The sequence below is a fragment of the Urtica dioica genome, chromosome 7 (genome assembly GCF_054948205.1).
Source record: "Urtica dioica subsp. dioica isolate 48M chromosome 7, U.dioica_male_clone48M_v1_H2, whole genome shotgun sequence".
In the NCBI taxonomy this organism is placed as follows: domain Eukaryota; kingdom Viridiplantae; phylum Streptophyta; class Magnoliopsida; order Rosales; family Urticaceae; genus Urtica; species Urtica dioica.
The window spans coordinates 27,056,026-27,077,551 of NC_142762.1; the positions used below are offsets into that span (position 1 = coordinate 27,056,026).

At 37.6% G+C, this 21,526-nt stretch overlaps 3 protein-coding genes across 3 annotated transcripts; 1 reads left to right on the forward strand and 2 right to left on the reverse strand.

Annotated features, from left to right (window-relative positions):
* Window positions 1-447: 447 nt before the first annotated feature.
* LOC149390600 (uncharacterized) lies at window positions 448-5,942 on the forward strand. Its single transcript, XM_089619056.1, has 6 exons — window positions 448-848; window positions 938-1,133; window positions 2,080-2,166; window positions 2,570-2,911; window positions 3,400-3,556; window positions 3,857-5,942. Exons 1-6 carry the CDS (start codon window positions 775-777, stop codon window positions 5,611-5,613), a joined length of 2,613 nt encoding a protein of 870 aa, XP_089475182.1. The 5' UTR covers window positions 448-774; the 3' UTR covers window positions 5,614-5,942.
* A 99-nt stretch (window positions 5,943-6,041) lies between these two features.
* On the reverse strand, window positions 6,042-9,354 carry LOC149390601 (protein NETWORKED 2A-like). Its single transcript, XM_089619054.1, has 2 exons — window positions 9,056-9,354; window positions 6,042-8,734 (listed from the first exon to the last, which is right to left on the reverse strand). The coding sequence occupies exons 1-2, from the start codon at window positions 9,147-9,149 to the stop codon at window positions 6,051-6,053; spliced, it is 2,778 nt and encodes a 925-aa protein (XP_089475180.1). The 5' UTR covers window positions 9,150-9,354; the 3' UTR covers window positions 6,042-6,050.
* Window positions 9,355-12,774: 3,420 nt separating this feature from the next.
* On the reverse strand, window positions 12,775-15,561 carry LOC149390602 (uncharacterized). The gene is made up of 3 exons (XM_089621395.1): window positions 15,309-15,561; window positions 14,064-14,553; window positions 12,775-13,398 (listed from the first exon to the last, which is right to left on the reverse strand). The coding sequence occupies exons 2-3, from the start codon at window positions 14,509-14,511 to the stop codon at window positions 13,349-13,351; spliced, it is 498 nt and encodes a 165-aa protein (XP_089477521.1). The 5' UTR covers window positions 14,512-14,553; window positions 15,309-15,561; the 3' UTR covers window positions 12,775-13,348.
* Between the last annotated feature and the right edge of the window lie 5,965 nt (window positions 15,562-21,526).

Below are 21,526 nucleotides of genomic sequence, written 5' to 3' on the forward strand. Positions count from 1 at the left end.
AATAATAATTTTTTTAATCATATTGTAATAATTTAATAAATAAGCAATAATAAATATAGATAATAATACATAAGCAATATTATTTTCGTCGGCATTTTCGTGATTTATCAAAATTTCCGTAAGTTATCGCAAATTTCATCGACACAATTTTTTCAAATTTTCATATTATTTCCGTCGAAATTTCCATCGACCACCGTAGTTTTTAATTTTTTGGATCATCAACATGAAATGAAATGGACGATCGATATATCAATCCTTGATTATGTTCAAGCTTTTTTTTTTTTGTTTTTGTTTTTGTTTTTTTTTTTGGTGGTGTAGTCATATTTTGAAAATAAAAAGAGTTTTCTAATTAAAAACGGAAAAAACGAAATCTTGACCAAATTCACATCGTATATTTTGTTCCCTTTTGTTTTAGAACTGCACAATTTGGTATTTACTTCCAACTCTGAAAGTCTGACTCTAAAGTAAATACGTTGTCTTGGCCCTTGGGTCTCAGCCTCAGTCTCAGTCTCTTCCCCAAATCGGCGCGTTACTTCACGCTCCTCAACGGACTCGCTGTTTCCACCGTACTCTCTCTCGCCTAAAACCCCATCAAGATTTCTAGGGTTTAGGGTTTTTTCGCTCTCGATTGAACTAGTTTTCCGTTTGAGAACAAAAGAATTAATCTCCAGAGAGCTAGAAGAAGTGTAAAGCGGGTTTCTTTGGAAGCGGTTTAAGGATTATAAGGTTTCGTAACATGCGTGTTTTCCTTCGGTGGGACCTGAAAGAGCGAAGATGAGTGAGAAATCAGCGAAGAGACAGAAAAAAGCTACGATCAGCGAACAAGATGGGGCTTCTATCTTACAAAGGTTTCTAATTTTTCTTTTACCCCTAATATAAATACATGTCTATCAAGCTCTAGGGCTTGATCAATGGTGGTTCGAATTTCTTCTAGCAGATACACGCTGAAAACGGTGCTGGCCGTGCTTCACGAAGTATCGCAGTGTGCGGAGGAGAAAAAGATCGATTGGAATGCTTTGGTTCAGAAGACAACGACTGGGATTTCAAGTGCCCGAGAGTATCAGATGCTATGGCGTCACTTAGCCTATCGCGATGCCTTGCTAGAGAAATTGGACGATGATGCTCAGCCTTTGGTTCGTTCCTTAAATTCTGTTTCTCTTATTTGTAAGATGGTCAGCTAATAAGGTCGCTTACTTTGTTCTGGGAGCGTCTTGTTACTCCTGATCGTATTTTCTGGGCAACGAGTCCATTCCCGGTTTATCCCCTTTGATTCTGGAGGCAGAATGAAGCTAGTTTTCAACTTAAAAAAAAAAGGTTTTTGATTTAGCTAATGTGCTTTTTTCCCCTTTTTCATTCATACATTTAGCTTTTTTTTTTTGGCTCAAAATTCATACATTTAGCTGGGGAAAAGTCTAAACTATCCAGATTGGTATATACATATCTTCTAAACGCGTTATTAAGTTTATTATTTATTTTAAATCAGCTCGACTAGTTATCCGTGTTTTAAAAGGCGTAAACAGTAATCGAGGGGATTTTCGTTTATGAGGCGAGGCGTAGGCCTACAAAATTAGGCTTAAATTAAATGTATTTCTTAAATGTGGGCACTGAATCTGGAGTATAAATTTTCCATTCCTTTGGTTCCCCGCATTTAAATTTAGATGACGTAAGCAAACTACGTGATCGTGACGTGTTCGAAAAACTTCACAAAAGGGCCTTAAGGGGATAAAATAAATTGCTTACGTGTTGGAAACTTATTCGGACATGAAAATGAATATATTCGAGGAGATGGGAAATTCTTATATGTCTTTGGATCTGCTTATTAATGACGAAAAAAATCAAGAATGTCTGGAGTGATATGTTGTTTTCAAGTGGCGATTATCTTTATATTCTCACGGACTCGAATAATTTACGCTTGTTTTCCCTTTTAGGGGTAGAATCCTCATTTCTCGATAGTGCGGTCACATTTGTCTGTTTTGTTATTGCGAAAAACTGAAGCACAACTATTGTTCTTTGATCCTACTTTTCAAGTTTCATGCTATTGTTCCCAGTCTGATAATGTCATTTCAACTTGGATTGCAGGATGATGATAGTGACTTGGAATGTGAACTAGAAGTGTTTCCATCGGTAAATAGCGAGGCTTCAGCTGAGGCTGCAGCGTGTGTAAAGGTATTTTGAATTCATGGAATAATGTTTAGTTTTTTTTCGCGATTGATAGCAACCCTATACATCGAGCCTAATTCTTGCTTTGCTTGAGGCTGAGTTTATTTCTTGAGCATTGAAGTTATTTTTCCCGTCAGATACTGATATTTATAATTCTTACCCCCGTAGTATAGTGATTCTATGTTTGAGAGGCTCCCAGTAAAGTGTAAAGAAGAATTTGGTGTTTTAAGTTCTATGACTAATCAGTACCCTCTACTCTTAAAAATTGTTCAATCGGATGATAATGTCACGCTGCTTTGAAAGGGCCTATTTTGAAGTTCTACAGGAGAACAATAATGTTTTCTTATATAATATATTTATATATTTTTTTTCATTGACCACCATTTTTGGTTGATTGTTTTTTCACCAGGTGCTAATTGCATCTGCTAAACCAAGCGACTCCAACCCAAATGGCTCAATAGTTGAGGCTCCACTGACCGTAAACATACCCAATTTCCAGTCTTGTCGTGATTTAGAGCAACCAAGTTGTTCCATGGAAGGAACAAATGTTGTAGTTCCAGTGTATGTTCAGAAGCAACCCGCTCCTGCAGCAACAGTTGCCGACGGCTTAGATAAAAGGAAGAGAAAGCCGTGGTCAGAAGCCGAGGATTTGGAATTGATCGCTGCTGTTCAGAAATGTGGTGAAGGCAATTGGGCACACATGTTAAGAGGAGACTTCAAAGGGGATAGAACTGCCTCACAGCTATCTCAGGTCATTCCATTGTCTTTTTTACACACACCAGCTGGTTGACTCTAATCAAATCTTCTTTTTTGTTATTTATTTATTAATAAGAGTGTTGATAAAAGGTTACCACACAAGTTTCAGTCTCTAACTAGATCAGCAAAAGAGAACTGCTTCACCTCATTGCAACTATTTCGATCTTACTCGTACGTTTTTGTAGCTTAAATTTTCATCCATAAAGTTCACCGTTGTCATCTAGTTCGGTTAGGATGTCTGGGTTTTGCCCAGTTTTCCCGGGTTCGAATCCCGGCAACGGATGTCCTGGTAGTTTGGGTAGTCTCAATCTTGTTTTTCTATTTTCAATTTTAATTCGCTCAAACCTTTTAGAGATACACCCATGAACCTAGACAAGTTGTCTTTGTTCATTCTCGTTATTTCTTGTAATCTATGGATGGCTTTTGTTTCCCTGTCTCTCGTTCTGCTAAATAAAAATGTGTGTTGTATTATGATATTTGCAGAGGTGGGGCATTATAAGGAAGAAGCATGTAAACCTGACTGCGGGGAGTAACACAAATGGACCCCAGCTTTCTGAGTCTCAGTTGGCAACTAGTCGAGCATTATTCCTAGCCCTGGATATGCCCCGTAACAACTTAACATCCAATACCATTGGCGGAGGTAATTTCATTCATCTTACCCTGTATTTATTATTAGAAGTGGCTGATCTTGCTAGTATTTTATGAAGCATCCTCTCTCTGATGTTTCATCACCTCTTTCACTAAACTATGTATATTTTCGCCATGACATGTAAATCTCCATCAGTTGTATGTCTGACCTGAACAATATTAATTCATACAGGAGTGTTAAAACACGTGTCATTCATCTTATAGCCCATTTTACTTTTTTTTTTTTTTTTTTTCGGCTTGTTCTTGTCAAATGTGTTATGTGTCATTCTGAACAAGTTCATGAATTAAACAGCTGGAACAGTTGCTGGTTATAGATCGGGGGGAACAAGTTCAAGAAATAACTCGGCCAGGACAAATGGGACCAATAACTCTCAGCCTGCTCCCTCGGTGGCCGAAAATTCAACTACTGGCAATAAATTAAACCAACAATCCCAGAAGCCGTCGCAAGAAAACCAGACATCCAAGCCAGGGTTATCGGGCCCCGCAGAAAAACCTCGAGCGCCTGTGAAGAAAAGCGTGCCGAAGCCAACTCCAACTCCCAACAGCTCAGATGCGATGGTTCGAGCCACTGCAGTAGCTGCCGGGGCACGCATCGCTTCTCCGTCAGATGCCGAATCGCTACTCAAAGCCGCTCAGGCGAAGAATGCTGTTCATATTATGCCATCAAGCAGTGGTTCCATCAAATCGACCATGCCCAGTGGTGTCTCCGAGAATCTTCCCAATGTGCACTATATCCGTACTGGCCTTGCACGCACGCCACTTTCGAACTACGCTGCTGCCACACCCTCGATCCCGGTTAAACCGGTCCCGCCACAAGTTAGGCCTCTTCCAAATAATAATGCAACATCCTCAGATGTGCCAGCCAAGCAGAACAACGATGTGAGCTCTACTCTGCCCCGTCAGCTTTCCTCGTCCTCAAGGGAGATTAAGACCACAGAAGTAGCGTCGGTTCCAGAGTCGGGGTCCTCTGCTGCAAAAGTTCAAGTTCAAGGAACGGCAACACGTGTCCCGGAAAAATCTCAGGAGGTTGTTCAAGACAATAAGGTGGCTTCATCAGCTCCAAGCCAGATCAGTCTGTTGGCTTCAAAGGCAGCTGAAGCAAAAGGTACAATTGGCGGTCATGGTCCTGTTACTTTGTCGACGACTTTGAAGAAAACTGAAGTAAAAGCTCCAAATGGCGTTCCGAACTCTGTTACTTTGTCGACGACTCTGAAGAAAGCTGAAGTCAAAGGTCCAAATGGCGTTCCGAACTCTGCTACTTTGTCGACGACTCTAAAGAAAGCTGAAGTCAAAGGTCCAAATAGCGTTCCGAACTCTGTTACTTTGTCGACGACTCTAAAGAAAGCTGAAGTCAAAGGTCCAAATGGCGTTCCGAACTCTGTTATTTTGTCGACGACTCTAAAGAAAGCTGAAGTCAAAGGTCCAAATGGCGTTCCGAACTCTGTTACTTTGTCGACGACTCTAAAGAAAGCTGAAGTCAAAGGTCCAAATAGCGTTCCGAACCCCGTTATTTTGTCGACTTCAAAGAAAGTTGAAGTAAAAGGTCCAAATGGCATTCCAAACACCGTTAGTTTGTCGACTTCCAAGACAGCCGAAGTAAAATGTACAAATGGTGCTCCAAAACCCGTTAGTCTGTCGACTTCCAAGACAGCCGAAGTAAAAGGTACAAATGGTGCTCCAAAACCCGTTAGTCTGTCGACTTCAAAGCCAACTGAAGTAAAATGCACTATTAGTACTCCGAGCCCAGTTAGTTCGGCGACGTTGAAGACGACTGGGAACAGTAAACAAGTTATCGTGGTCACCCAGCCTAAGAAAGCCGTGGAAAATGGGAATGGTAACAAGGTCTCAGGTTTGCAACCTCAGGCATGTACGACTAATGATTTGAAGGTCGAGCAAAATGGTCAGAAGCAGGTTGAAAAAATGGAGGTGTATCGCAGGAGTGTTGTAGCTAATGATACGAACATTAGTCCGAACACAGAAAAGATGGAGGTGGATATTCCGAGCGCTGTCATGGCTGTTGAGAAAAATGCCGACAAACACCCTGTGTAACATGGAACAATATCCTCTTAAGCGTCGTCTGTGCTATCGGTAAAAGTGGTGATAAATGGAAAGAGATAATGAGGTGGTGCAGTGTCATTGGAAAAAGTTTTCCAGGAAGAAGGTTAGCAGCGAGATTCAAGGGGTCAAATGGGTACACTTTTTTTTTTTTCTGAAAATTGTCAGGGGTTAGGAGAATGTAAATTTCTATTTTCAAAAGAAACCTCGTGGAGGAATTGATGGAATTAGTCAATCATGTAAATGCTGTTTGCATTGTTTCTTTGCAGTTCATTTTGGGATGCTTTTATTTTATTTTATTAATATATATACATAAGAATGTCTATTCAAATTCAACCCCGTAACGGATACATACTAAACATGAATACTAACAAAAGAATAGATTACAGAACATATGAAGTTTGTTCAGATCGATACGTAAGTATATATCATCAACTTGAAAGTGGACCAGGTGATGGTAGTTCGCCGTGATGTCTCTGGGGTGATGGGCTTACACACGAGAAGATCGATGGCTTCTGTCTCTTCAACTTCACACCAAACAGGAATGACCTCAGCGGGATGCGAGGACGCTGTATCGGAGGTCTCGTCATCGAGTACGGATCGCTCCTTGCCGGTGCGTAGATCCCGAGCTCGTCGTTGAGCCTCACCAGCGTCTTCTCAACATCAACCTTGAGCCCTCTTACGCGGTTAAGACCGACTCGAAGCTCGTCCGCGACCTTGTTGTTCTCTTGCTTCATGTTCAAGATTTCTCCGTGGAACTTTGCAGCTTGGTACCCGCTCAGCTCCTGTTTCTCTCCCCTCACACCGACGGTTGAGACCCTCGATATCTCGTTCTGGATGTTGCACAGGGACGAGAACCGGCCCTGCAGCTCGTCCTTGAGCACTGCATTGTGCTCGAACCACAGTGACATTTCGGTCTGAATCTCCCTCAGGTGCCTATAAATAGGCCTTGCGTCCGACTGAATCGAGTGCTGTCTCAACGAGCCCATGGCTTCCGGTTTCTTCTTGTGCTCTCTCAGTTTCTTCAGTTCCAAGTGCAGATCCTCTATCGAGCTCTCGAACTTCTGTATCTGATGAACCGAGGTACTAAATCTCAGCCAGAACTCCAGGTTCTCCTCCAGCAACCCGTCAATATCCGATCTGAACTTCTCTTCGATCGTCGAAAGTGGCAACGCCACTGCAGCCTTGTTCCTATCAGCGTTATTCTGGTTTTCCTTTCCAATACAACTCTTGTCTTCCAAGTCCACGAGTTTTCCGATCGTCTCGGAATTTGAGCGCTCGTTTTCGGATGCCGAGTCCTGACCCCAATTTGTGCGTTCATGGCTCGTGCAAGAGCAAGTAAATGGACTATCATTGTGATTCAGCTGTGGGGAATCACATTTGTGTTTCAGGCTCTTGATCTCCTCATCTTTTGTTGCGATATCACCCTTCAGCTCTCTTATCTGCATCGCCAGCTCAAATATGCTGTCGCGGTTCTTGTTTTCCACTTCGCTAAGCTTCTTCTTTACCTCCTTGTAGTCCTGAAGCACCGAAGTGTACTCTTCAAGTAGAAGCTTCTCTCGGTCTTCTATGCCTTTCAGAAACAACTGCCTCAGACTCGGTTTACTGGGTTCTTCTTTCTCTGCGTTAGTATCCTCTGGTTTGGCAGCAACAGTACCAACATCATCGCCCAAATCCGAATGGTTTATTACTTCGAGTTCTAGAGATTTTTCAAGAACTGAAGTCTCTTTCTTTTCTTCCTCTTCTGCTGCGACAGCTTTTGATACCAAAGAATCATCATCGTCCGCTTCTGTCTTGTTGGTCTTCTTCTCATCAAGTATCACTTCTTGTTTATTATCTGAACCTTCGTCGTGTTTCACGCTCTGAAGCTTGCCCGAAAGATGATCGAGACTACAACTGGCTTCGCTGAAATGCGTTCGGAGATTCTTGTTCTGCGCTTTGAAGCTCTGATTGAGACTCTTCACTCTAACCAATTCCTCTTCCAACTCTTTCAGCCGAATGCTCATACTGACTGAGCCTTCCTTTAAGCTCTCTTTATCCTCTTCCAGGCTCCGAACATGCGACTGAAGCTGATCGGTGTCAGAACCAAGCCTCTTCGCGAGCGCGGTTTGAGAAGAAACGACGGTTTCCAGAGTAACAACCTTGCTCACAAGCTCATCGATCTTCTCAGCCAATTCCGCCACAGAGAGAGAAGACTCCGATCCCAGGTCAAGATCCTCCTTGATCTTGTCCTTCAAAGTCTCAGCACTACACTCATCCGATCCGACACTCCCGTCGTCTCTCTCTAACCTCTTTGACTCCGCACCATCGAACATGAACTTTGCACGGAGGCTCTCGAACTTCTCATGAGCCTCTCTGATCCTCTCTTGCTCGGCACCCGCCTCTTCGGCGGACCGCTCTTGCTTCTCCTGAAGCTTCGCTAACGTCTCTTGGCACGAACTCAGAGCCGTCGCAGCCATCAGAGTCCTTGCCTCGTCATCTTCAATAACCACCACGACGCCAAACTCATCTTGCAACCTACTAACCCTTTTGTGCGTCTCAGTTATGCGGTTCTCGATCTCCCAAAACTTCTTGTATCCTTGCTCGTACAGGCTCTTCGCAAACTCCTTCTCTGTCTGCAGTGCCAAAATGCCCTTCTGTAGACCGTTAATCTCCTCTAAAGCCTCGGATTTTGTCAAACCCGAGGCTTCCTTTTTAGCCGAAGCGGCTTTGGCAGCGTTAACGATCCTCCTGAACGACATGCCTTTCCTCGAGCCTAACAGCTTTGTGGGGCTCTTGATCTCCTTGCTGGGAACTTTCGGGACGCTCGGTATGTTTGTATTTCCAGGGTCAGCATTGTCCTGATCGGAGGTAAGGGTTTCTTGGTGATGGTCTTCGTCGTCCATTGCGTATTGGACTCGCTCGGGGAAGGCAGTTGCGATGGTGCGGTTAGCGCTCTGTAGCTCTCGCGATAGGTGATCGTACCTCTCTGCCAAGGCTCGGTACGCGCGGTAACACTCTTCCACGAAATTGATGATTTCTGGCCTCTTTTTGTAGTACATTTCGGCTCTTTGCGCAAACGAATCGCCACCCTCATCGATGATCTTGAGGGCAATGGTTACTTTCTCCTCCATATCTGTTGAGAAAGAAGGAAATGGTAAAAACATTTGTTGTAGAAAAACATTTTCTACGTTCATGTATAATACATGTCAATTGGGTTTTTTGGTTTGTTGTTTTCTTCCATAAAACTCATATGAAAATATGATCACTGGTATTGTTGTCAACTCTATAGCAATTGGTGCCCCAGATTTGAGATTGCAATGGGACAACGTCTTAACAATGATATATCTGTTTTTTCTTCTTCCACAAAATAAACCAGAATGCGAAATTGAGGTAGCATAAAAACCATAATATAGGGTTTCAATCATGCTGATATTGAATAACACAGTACACATACCTTGGAGGTTCTGTTCAAGCCATTTGGACTGCTTTGTTCTGACATGGCTGGCCCACCACCATGAATATGCATTGCTCGCTGCTCGCTGCAACATATCTCCGATCAATCTGGAGAAGGACTCGTTTGTGAAAATATGATCACCATTCTCATTATCATCTTTCCATTTCCCCAACCAAGCAAACTGTTTTTAGCCCCCTCAAATTAGGGACACCACCCCCAAGTGTTTGCCTTAAATTAGCTTACCCTTCTATTTTAAATTTTTTATCAGGTTAATTATTGTTATGCTTTTTGTTTATGTTGATGACAAATTAAAAAACTTATAAATGGATAAGAGAATTTATTTTATTTTTGTTTATATTGATGAGAATTAAAAAAAAAAAAGAAGTTATTAATTGATAAGAGAAATTTCAGTTTCTATGTGTACGTACAAAAACTCAACAAATATGTGCTAAATAATAAAATTTATAAAATTACTATGTATTTTTAAATAAATAGCCTTATGCATGATATCTTATTATATCTTCATCTCATTCTCTCTTTATCTCGTTTTTCTCCATTTTTCGACTTAAACAAAAAACAAAGAACAAAACGATTCATAGATGATTCATCGTATCCCATTATCACAACATGTTAATGATTCATAAATTACTCAACCTGCATTAGGATTGCAGCTCGCATGGGATCACAAGTAAAGTGTGGCGGTCTCCGATGTCGTGTGGTTCTCTCTCATCTCGTACGGTGGCAGCAAGAAATTTTGGCGGGCTCTCATGCGACGGATTCTTCACGTGTCTGTCAGACGGTGACACGTGGCAACTTTTGATATTTTTTTTCTCTTTCTCACACGCGAAGCGCGTTTTATACAACTAGTAAGGAGATGATGTTTTTTTTTAAGTTCTTGCATTGGTATCGTTGGCCAGAGAGGCAGTGGTTTGGTTTTTGTGGAAAACGGATGTCAGCGGTTCGAGTCCGCTTATCTCCAACTTAGCCGATACAAAGCTATATGATAGCACCTTTTTCGGCAGTTCGATCTATGATCATGGACGTTGATAAGATCCTTCCTTAGGGGCCGGAGGTTCGCACCTAGAAACTGAAATTGTGCACATAGTTTAAAATATATAGAAATTTAGACATAAAAAATTGAGTTTGACCTAATATTACACATATAAGTAGTTATGCAAATTAAATTGTTATTTATGGAATTATAGTTAAACACTTATTATTACACAAATTAGGGGTGTTCGTCAAAACTGTCAAACCGAATAACCCGATCATCCAAACCAAACCGCACTCTTTTTTAAACCGCCCCATTAAAACCCGATGAAGTTTGGGTTGTAACCAACCCAAACCGCAATTGTTTCGGGTTAGTTTGGTTTTTTATAGTCGTGAGATTGTGTTGAACCAAACTAACCCGATAGTGTTAATTATTTAATTTTGTAAGAGTGCAAATATTTTATATGTACTATTGTTAAAAAAATAATATTTTTTTTAATAATATTATAATTAAATAAAAAATACTCAGTATTATACTTTATTATTTACGACTACATGAAAACTTGGTAATTAAAAATATGCGTAATTTTTATTTTAATACGTAATTTTTTTAAAGATAAGTAAAATTATAATTTTATTTGACAAAACGTTCTAGATATAATATACGTATATGATTTTCATTCGAGTTATAAAGTCATTTGTCGAGAATTATAATCCAAAAAAACCAACCCAAAACAACCCGATTATTTTCGGGTTGGTTTGGTTTGGTTTTACCTTTCAATCGGGTTGGTTTGAGTTTTAAAATTAAAAAAATTAGTTGTAACGGTTCGGATTGGTAGAACATGAAAAAACCAACTAACCCAACCCGATTACACCCCTAACACAAATAAACTTGAGGGAATTTTCCTGAGTAGCAATTTTTTTTATGCTCATTCCAAAAAAAGTTGAAACTGTAAATAATCCTAATTTTAAAGGGCAGTCTAGCGAAATAGCCAAAATGAAACTATGAAATTTATTTTTAAGCCTATGTTTCACAACTTTTAGGGAAATAGCCAACAGACTTACGTGGCACTAATTAAGGTCTGATTTACCCTTATTTATTAAAAAATTCGTCACTTTCTCTCTCCTACTTTTTTCTTACACATATTTTTACATAAAAACTTCAAAAAACCATATCTATCTCATATGAACTCGAAATTGAGTGATTCCAAATCCTACGGATTCGTGACGCCGAGATATTCAAAAATAGATCCATTGTGTTTGATGAAAAATCATGTTTAATACCATAGATGTAGAAAAATCACGTTACTACTTAAATATGGAAATAACTGGAAATTTTTGAAATTATCAAAAAAATAAATGGAAACATAACTATGATGCATTAAACATAATTTTTCATGAAATACAATGGGTCTATTTTTGAAGATCTCGACGCCACAAATTTGTAGGATCTGAAATCACTCAATTTCGAGTTCGTATGAGAAAGATATGAATTTTTGAAGTTTTGATGCAAAAAAAAATATTTGAAAAAAAATAAGAGAGAGAAAGTGACGAATTTTTTAATAAATAAGGGCAAATTAGACCTTAATTATTAACACATAAACCATTTGGCTATATCCCTAAAAATTGTCTAATATGGGCTAGATCCAAAAATCACATGTTTAAAGTGGCCTAGTTACTTACAAATGAAACTATATATAGGAAAGAAAAAACATAAAAATAAAAAATAAAAAATAAAAATTGTAGACATCAAGAAAAATAAGCCAAATAAAACTGTATTTAGTGTATGCAATTGGTATTTTATGGGAATAAGTCGTTTTGATCAATTTTTAATTAATTAAATTTGAAAAATCTATTTACCAAAGTAAATTCTTCAATAAGTTTATGCAAACAACTGTTAAAGTGAGATGAACATAAATAAAATGAAAGTCAATTTTTAAAAAAAGGTTATATGTTACTCAGTAAAATTATAAAATCTTTAAATTAACATTGAATTTACATTCTTTATGAGAACTTTTTCTCTGTAATAATTAAAATTCCCGACCAAAAATAGCATTAGTAAAGGTACTCACAACTTAACTGCACCATTTGATAATTCGATACATATATTTTATTACTCTATATTTATTGCTCCATAGTCAATTGAAATTAATAAATCCATAAAATATTTTTAATATGTCTAAATTTGGTGAAATAGCTTAAACGTGCAAGTATTCGGTTTCAATAATTTGTTGATCATGTAATAACAGTTAAAAAAAATATAAATTGCATATATAAATGGTCAATTTTTTTTTTTTTAATGATATTGTAAAATTTTGGCTATTTTTCTAATCAATTAATTTTAAATGACTATTTTGTATAATATTCTAGTCTAAATAGTCAATTTTTCAAGTTTATCTAAAGTTAGTGAAATAGTCAAAATATGCAAGTATTAGATTTTAATTTTTTTTATTTACCTAATGGTTAAATTATTTGAAGTATAAATTCTTTATATAAATCGTCAAAAAAAATTAGTGATAGTATAAAAAAAAAGTGAAAATGTAACTTAGACTATTTATAGAAAACTTTGAAACTTTATTTTACTTCTACCCCTTTAGTCAATTTATCCCAACAAGTCATTTTTTCAACCATTCACCATGTAAATTAGGACCAACAATATTCAGTCGGAATCAACATTTTAAACGTTGGTGCAAATATGTCGTTTATCTATAAAATATCAGTAGAACAAATAAAGAAAAATAAACATCGATTGCTAAATAATATATGTACATAGAGGGGGTTTTTTTTTTGCTCTCAGCAAAATATTTACAAATTATTTACAATATACAAAAGATATGGTACATAGTGTTCCACTATATACAAGCTATTTGAATGAAAGAATCGACAATGCAGGCAAATGACACACACAATTAATTACACACCCACTACTACTAATATCATACTTCAAATTTCCCTAAAGCCAAAACTTTTTTTCATGTTACTTTTCTCAGTTTTTTTAATTTTTTTTTTTCTTTCGCTTGAATTTTTCTTAGCACTCTAAACAATAAAATCCTTAATCAGGGAAGTCTATTAAACAGGAAATATCAATCAGACCTAAAGGAGTAGAGAATCAGTGGAAGACCAAGTCATCTACCAGAACGCCACTGGAATCATGAATCTTCTTCTGCTCCTCTAAAAATTATTAGCTTCGGATCGTTCAACACTATTAGCCAAAATCTCTTCTTATTCAGCTGTGAAATCTCTGTCTCTTTCTTTCTCTATGAATGGGCGTTGAGCTCGCAAGTCCAAAGTATTCAGAGAGCATCAGCTCTTCTGGAGAAAAGAAAGCCATTCTTCCATGTTTCTCTTGTTCCCTGAAATTCCAACACAAAGCAGAACAATTAGCAACTTCATAAGCGCTGGCCATTTCAGAAACTCTATCCTTTAATTACAGTTTTGGAACAATTTACGACGCAAAACGGACATTATCCAGTATAAATCAATCCCCGACAAATTTCGAAACTATGAACGCAAAAACACTCTACTTAGCAACATTCACAGTCTCTCCTGTAAAAAGAAGGGAACCAAACCACTGAATTCCGAGATAAAAATCAGCAGTTCGTGACAAAAAAAAAAAAAACTCAGAGCTACGACACTCTTCCAACATTATGATCTAACTAACAGTCACACCAACACGAGAACAACGGGCCGTGAGCGAGGCCAACTCCAGATGGGAATCCGCATGTTCAATTCAGACAAGTAAGAAAAAAGAAAAACCATTAATTGAGTAACCAAGCCACCAAAATTTGGAGATTTGTTAAATAGCCAATCTTTTGTGAATTCTAAGTAAATAGTCATTACAGTGATGTGACATTCTTTAGACGTTTTTAGCTGATTATTTACAATTATTTACATAAAATTTACCAAAGATTGACTATATGGAAAAACTTGAGTTTTCATATGGCTATATATTTAGAGATTCCAAAAAAAAAGAAAAACACAAACCAGTTCAGTTGAGAGTTTGGCCAAAAGTACTAACCAGCAGAGTATACATTGGGAATGATTCCGACGCTGCTATAGATATCGTTGTTCATGTTGTTCTCTGCCTCGAGGCGGCCATGGCCGTAGCAAGGGACAAGCACGGCGAAGCTGTTGTCATTGTCACCGTCGTCGTCGGAGTGGAATCCGGGCCCGTGTGGCTCGAGCCACCCGACCGACCAATCGGAGTCATCGGACTCGGAGGCGGAGACGCAGACCCCGTCGGACGGCACGAGGACCACGTCGTACTCTCTGTCCATCTTCTTTCGCTCCTCTCGGCTCTGCCATTTCCGCTTCACCCTCCGAGACACGTCGTTGGTCTTCCTCACCAGAGGAAACTTTATCGTGTCCGCCGATTCCCACAATCCCGAATCCGGTGGAGACATCCTCGGCTCTTGATGTTTTCCGCTCCATAGCCACCATGAGAGATGGGTGAAAGAAACAGCCATGAATAACAATCTCAGTGGTTGATAAGTTGATTGAGTATTTCCCTGTTTCACCACAGACTTGTTAGTGATCCATCAACATACGTATACGCAAGTTTTCATTACATTACCATAAAAGCGAACAGATTCATGAATTAGAATCCGTAAAGAGCTATACAGTTGGGCGTCTAAAATACTAATAAAAAAAAAACAAACACACAAAATAAATATGTACTAGAAATGGCTTTGATTTTGTCGCCTCGGGTAAGTAATTCCGTTTCAGGAACACATAATTTTGAATTCCAACGACCTTGCGTTGATAGGATAGAAACTCGTTATAGCAACAAAACAAAAAAAGAGAGCAGAAGATAACCAAACTTTCCCAATAAGGGAAAAACAAAACGCGGATTCACCAAATTTAGCTACTTCGAAATACACTACATGGATGATATTGGAAATGGAATATCAAAAATAAATTTTAAAAAGAAAAAATAATCATGCTAAAAAAAAGAAACTTTTGGAATTGATCAATCTACGAAAATCGCAAATCACTTCGAACACATCATTATTTCTCTCCATAAGCGAACCATTTTTTTCACAGAGAGAGAGATAGAGAGAATATTTATTTTGTTTTTTAATAGAAAAATAGATTTCTTTCTAAAAACCGAATTTTGATTCAATTAAACGAAATCCAATCTTCTCTAAAAAGAAATCCTCTCTTGAAGCTCAAACTTCGAATACCGAATCGAAGATGCAAATCACATAAACATGCGAAGGGATAAAAGAAAAAACATCTAAAAGCATATTAATGAAAACTGTACCTTTAGAACAAAGTTTCGTTCTTCTTCTTCTTCTTCTTCTTCTTCTTCTTCGCTTACACAATGGCCAGCTTTCTTATTATTGTAAATAGGTAGATTTCAAACTTCCCAAATAAACTGAAATTGAAAGCAAAAAAGTGAAAGATGAAGAAAGAAATGAAGAAGAAAAGAAACTGGGTCGTTGGATTCTCCAAACAGAAAGTTAATGTAATACAAATTATCATACTATAAAAAGAGTCTATATATTATAAACTGATATGTAAAGTTGTAAACTCATAAATAACTTCATTCATATATTTAATTATTAGCTTTTCTTTTCATTTTGTCCCTTTTGTTTATTGTGAGAACACGAAAATGAAGACATTATTGGAACATACTTTGCCACGTGTAGGATATTTATTCCGTAATAGCATAGGTGAGAACCTTGTAATTTTTTTAATATAATATTTTGTGGATGTGGGCGAGAATCAAAACAATGGCACGTCAGCCATGAGCCCTTTCAATCATGCACTCATAATCCTATTATGTGTCGTTTAAAAATTGCTTTTAAAAATTAACCAAATTTCCATAGGTTACGGATTGCAAAACTGATGGTGGTGGTGAGATATGAACGAATAAAGTATATTATAAAGACTATACTTGTTCATGTTTCCTGTTACCAATAATAGGAGTTTCTTTCAATGAAATATGACGTACAAATGTGGATATTAAAACTATATAAATACATAGTCAAGCAATGTTGACAATTTTTTTTTTTTAATAAGAAAAGAAATGTCGAGATTGTTCAAGAGTTTCAATAGGCATCATAGAATTTTTAAAGGAAAAACAAACCCCTCAACTTGTGTTCGATGACTCGAGTTTTCTTATCATATGAGGACGTTGGTATGTACCAAATAATTTAGTTTTTCTTGCGGAAATTGAGATTCTTGATTGTCACTTCAAATTTATCTATTTTGTGTATTACAAATTTTTTTTATTGACAATAATAATATTTATTTCATAATTATTGTTATGGTATTATTTTTACAAGGTAAAAATAACACTTCGATAGCACAAAATGACACATCAAACCCACGCTCAAGGCCCAAACCCACGAACAAAACGTTCGGGATAAACTTCATGTCAACTCGGGCATGAGGTTTCTCCAGCAAGAGCTATTACAATCCGAGTGTGCCTTCAACCCGAGTCATGTCTTTGACGTAACGCTTGACTTTAACCCGGATCTTACCTTCAACGTGACGTTTGTCTTCAACCCGGATCTTTCCTTTAACCTGATATTTGCCTTCAACCTGACGCTTGCCGTCAATCCAATTGGTCACTAAATAAGGTTGGCCTTCAACTCATTTTCGTAACCAAATGAGTTTTATAACTCATTTTGGCCACCAAATGAGTCTTGCCTTCAACCTATTTTGGGCACAAAACAAGCCTTGTCTCCAACCTATTTTGGCCATCAAACAAGTCTTGTCGTCAACCTGCCACGCCGCCAACTCCGTCCTTTGTCTCCAACTCCACCTAATGGCGGCCTCCTTGTGCTGCCAACCTCATGGCTTGCATTCAACCATCATTGCCCCAAATTAGGCACCCTCCAAGAGAACCTGTGCTGCCAACTCTACTTGCCACAAGAAAAAACTCGCCTCCAACCTCTCTTTCCTTCAACTCATAACCAAGACAAGCCTCAAGACTATATAAATACCCTTCTCAACTTTCTCTCAAGGTAAATTATTCAAACTTGTAAAAAATCTACACAATTGACACCACAATTTTCTATCTCTAGAAAATATAGAGATGAGCTCAAATCATTCATTAAGAACACAATACAACATGAATAATATTGAGCGTCGAGGTGCGCATCGAGGAAAAATCATATGCATCCCTCTAGATTCACGTTTTATTGTGCTTAGGTGAATGTGCGAGGATTCGAAGACTCGGCAAGGCACAAGAAGGACCCGAAGATCTAAGGACGTCTCGGAGATCCGAAGACTCGACGAGAAACACAAAGATGATGACGCGAAGACTCAGAGGGAGATCGAATGATTGAAGGCGAGGATTTTAGAGAAGTTTCATGGGTTGAAGGCAAGGTCTCCAAAGAGGTTTCACAAGTTGAAGGCAGTGTCTCGAAGAGAAATTCAAAGGGTTGAAGACTCGAAGATGCCAAAACTTGATAACTCGACAAAGAATGCGAAGACCCGAAGACTCGAATATCCAAAAGCTAGATCTTTCTGTAAATCTATTAATCTGTTATTTATTTTGGCTGGATCTTTCTTGATCCAATTTACATTCAAATTTTATTCTTTCTTAACGTGTAAATAACTCTCTTATTAACATGACATCAATTTACATATAAATGAATCAATTTACAATTTACATGACTCTTATTTACAAATCCAATTTACATCCAGAAGACGAAGAAGAAAGAGGAAAATAAAACCCAAAAAATCATGTGTAAAATAAAGAACAACAATGAAGCTCGATCTGAAGAAATTCTCGACCTCGTCGTTCTCGGCATCGAAGACAAACCAATGCAAACATTTTGTTCGAGAATCGCCACACTGGGAGAGGGGGTGGTGATTTCTCCATTCTTCTTCTGGGGAACAGAGATGGTGGCGATGAAGGAGGTTCCTCAATCGGAGGAATTTTAAGTTTTTTCTTTTTTTCTTTTTTTTGGTTTTTTGTTTCGGGATTATGGTTAGGTTGAGGAGCTAACAAATTAATGACTTTTAATTTACTTCCTCGAATAGCGCGACAGTTATGATGACCAAATATTTGTAATTATGTTTTATTATTCAGTTTAAAATGAGCAGAATAGTTATTGAGGTCTGTTTGGTCTGTCGGCCACTCCCGTCCTCCCGTGCCCGATCAGCCACTCCCAGTCGGTCACTCCCATCCTCCCGTGCCTACCTCCCTATGGCTGGTCAGGTGGCTCGCACGTCCAAATCAACTCCTAAGGCAAGGGGGAGATGCCTCAAGGTCTATAAATATAGACCTCGACCCCAAACCAACGGTAATCCATTTTTTGAGCTATCTGAAACGTTGTCGAATCTCTGAGAGACTCGTTTCATTCATCTTTGACCTCTAAACCCGCTAAAACTTTTCTTCCACCTCAATCCTCCTAATGTTGAGCGTCGGAGAGATAAACAGAGGTAACCCCTTTGTTTTCCCTTTGTAGTTCACGTTTTCTTCTCTAGGATCACTTGGAATCCGTGGAAGGCCATTCACAACTAGGAAGAACTCAAGATACCGAGTTCATGACGCTTAGTCTCGAATGTGATCACTTGGTCCGACCTTGGGTCGAACCGATCAAGTCTCTAAATCGTTGTCCGAAAACGAACGACAACATATTCGACACCTCTAGTAAGAAAACAAGAATCAGATTGACAAGGCGGAATGAGAACAATCGGTCTCATTTATTACCAGACTAAACTAACCTATGAATTCCGCTAAAATGCGTTAATTGTATCTCCTATGACAAGCATTCGTATTAAAAGTTTATATTTGATGTTGTGCAATTTATAATCTTGGTTAAGAAGTTTCATTGTATGTCGTTTTAATTATTCATCGTTTCTCTAAATAACGATTTAGTGAATCAAAGAGAATAGAAACAAGTATTTATTATAAGAATACTCTCTATAAAATATTATTCACAAGATATATTTGTAAAATAAAAAGCTAAAGCGTCAAAATGTTTTACACCCAAAATGATGATAGAGGAGGAATTGGCCATTACAACAAGATGGAACACGTTGTATTAGATAATTAGATAACATATTTAAAAACAAAAAATATATCAACATAAGAAAGATAAAGATGCTTCAGGTGAAAAAGTTTTTCACGTTGTACATGTACCCGGACACTATAACGGCCTTGTCAACCAAGCAATGAGGATCTCTAATTCTATTATTTAAGAAAGCGAGAGGGGTTTATTGCTAACTAATTAGGATTAGAGAGAGAGAGAGAGAGAGAGAGAGAGAGAGAGAGAGAGAGAGAGAGAGAGAGAGAGAGAGAGAGTAAAAATTGATGGCTTGACTTGGTGTTTTAGAGGCAAGGCGTGTAGGTCACTTGGATTGCATTTAATTTTTAATAATAAAAAAAATTATCTCCATAACGATAGAGCATTTTGCGTATACTTGCTTCTCAAGTAACTCATAAACCCCAACGCACCATTTGCTCAGAAAATTCCTCGTTATTTAGACCAGAATTATAAGCATTATTTTTGCTTTGGCCATTTCTTTCTTAAAACCATTCCACAAGATAGTCTTTGGATATAATTTCCATTCGTTCTATTTCTAATAATAAACTTTAATATCTTGCTCACACACAAGCACAACACAACACAACAATACAATGCGTGGTGGATGGGACCATACAAAAATGCTTGCACTTTTTCATGTGATTGTCAACGTCTAATTAATGTGATGATGGTGGCCAAGTGGCTGAGTCTTTTGGAAAAAATAAAATATAAAAAATTTGCTATAATAAATCTGATTAATCCAACCGGATCGCCCGACAGAAATCTGAGATCTATGTGGCATCCGGCTAGATTTTGGTCACCCCTTTCAGGTCCTACAGTGGCTATAGCGATTGATGTTATGTTCCATACTAATCAAAGGGTTAAGCATAGCCATTAGTCTTAAGCAAAGATTAAAATGTCGCATCTCGCAGTCGTACCGCACTTTTAATTTTGGGGTATCTCGTCTCATACCGTGGTATCCCGTGGTATTTGATGAACGTTCGGGGTATCTCGTACCGTGTGGTAAACAACATTTCGCGGGATATACCGCCAAAAAATGATATTCCACGGGGTATTTAAACAAGTTTTTAATCAAGATTTTGTTTAAATTTAAGATACACAAAAAAATAAATTTTAAAATAAAGCTTTCAACATTTCACACATAGAATTCTAAATAGAGTACAAATCAATACACATTTAGATCAAATTAATTACAAATTACATTTTAATCAACAAAATAAATATTTAAATTCGGATTAAAAAAACATTTCAAAACAACAACATCAACATTAACAACAACATCTAATTATTCAAATAACTACCTAAATTCGGATAATAAAATATCCATATAAAATCAAATGAACAAATACTCAAAAATCAAAATCTATGTCTTCTCTTCGTACATCATAATTTCATTAACAATCATTCAAAAATCAACATTTAAAGTCTAAACCGGATGGAAAATCCATTCAAAAATCAACTAAAAAACATTAAAAATAAGACATGAACACTTACCTCGCGGAAATTGCGGAAAACGGCGAGATTTGCCCAAAAATGAACATCCGGCAAGCGGTAAATGAAGATCTCGCGCGAGATCAAGGGAGACGCGAGAAATATGGCGAGATTTCGCGAGATTTAATACATTTCGCGAGATATTCACGTACCCCTCTCGCACTTCTTAAAAACGCGAGATCTCGCGCGAGATACCCCCATCTCACGCGAGATTTTATTCCTTGGTCTTAAGTAGTCTACAATATTCTACAAAATTGTCTATATAGAACCAAATGTGATGGTAAAATGAAGTGAACAATCAATATACAAAATCAGTATTTTCTTTATTTTTCTCTATATTTGAGATATATGCCTTTAGGCACGCATCGTGTTAATTTTGGTCGCATTAATAATAATTATGGGTATTGGTTGGAAGTGGAAGTTTTTATTTCCAATGACCGAAAATCCCGGTCCTTAACGAAAGGAAAGTTTTTGATCATTAAGGACCGAAATTCTAGATTATTAGAATTGACAGCTTCCTTCTCATGATGTTCGACGTTATTCACAAATAAATAAATTAAACCTAAAATTACTTTATTTTTTGTTTGTTTAATTTGAGAGTGTGTTTATTCTAAAAGTTAGATGAGAATTGAGAAAAATCGTTAGGTCGAACTTGGAAAATCGAAAAAAAAATAAATATTTATTGTTTTTATTTATTATGTTGTCCCGATTGAAAAATAAATCGTAATATTCGGTTTTCAATGTCTAACCTCAGCCTAATTTTATTTAGTTGTTTTGAAATATAAGTATATATAAGATAATTACATTGTTGCCTCCTCATCTATATCACGCTTCACATTTCACTCTTTCAAATCTGAAATCGTGCATGATAGACTTTGAAATCCTACATTACAACAAATTCAACCACTCTGTTAAGTATTTAACAGATTTTAAACATGGAGTAATAATTAGGGATAAATTTGTAAAATTATTAATAAATAAT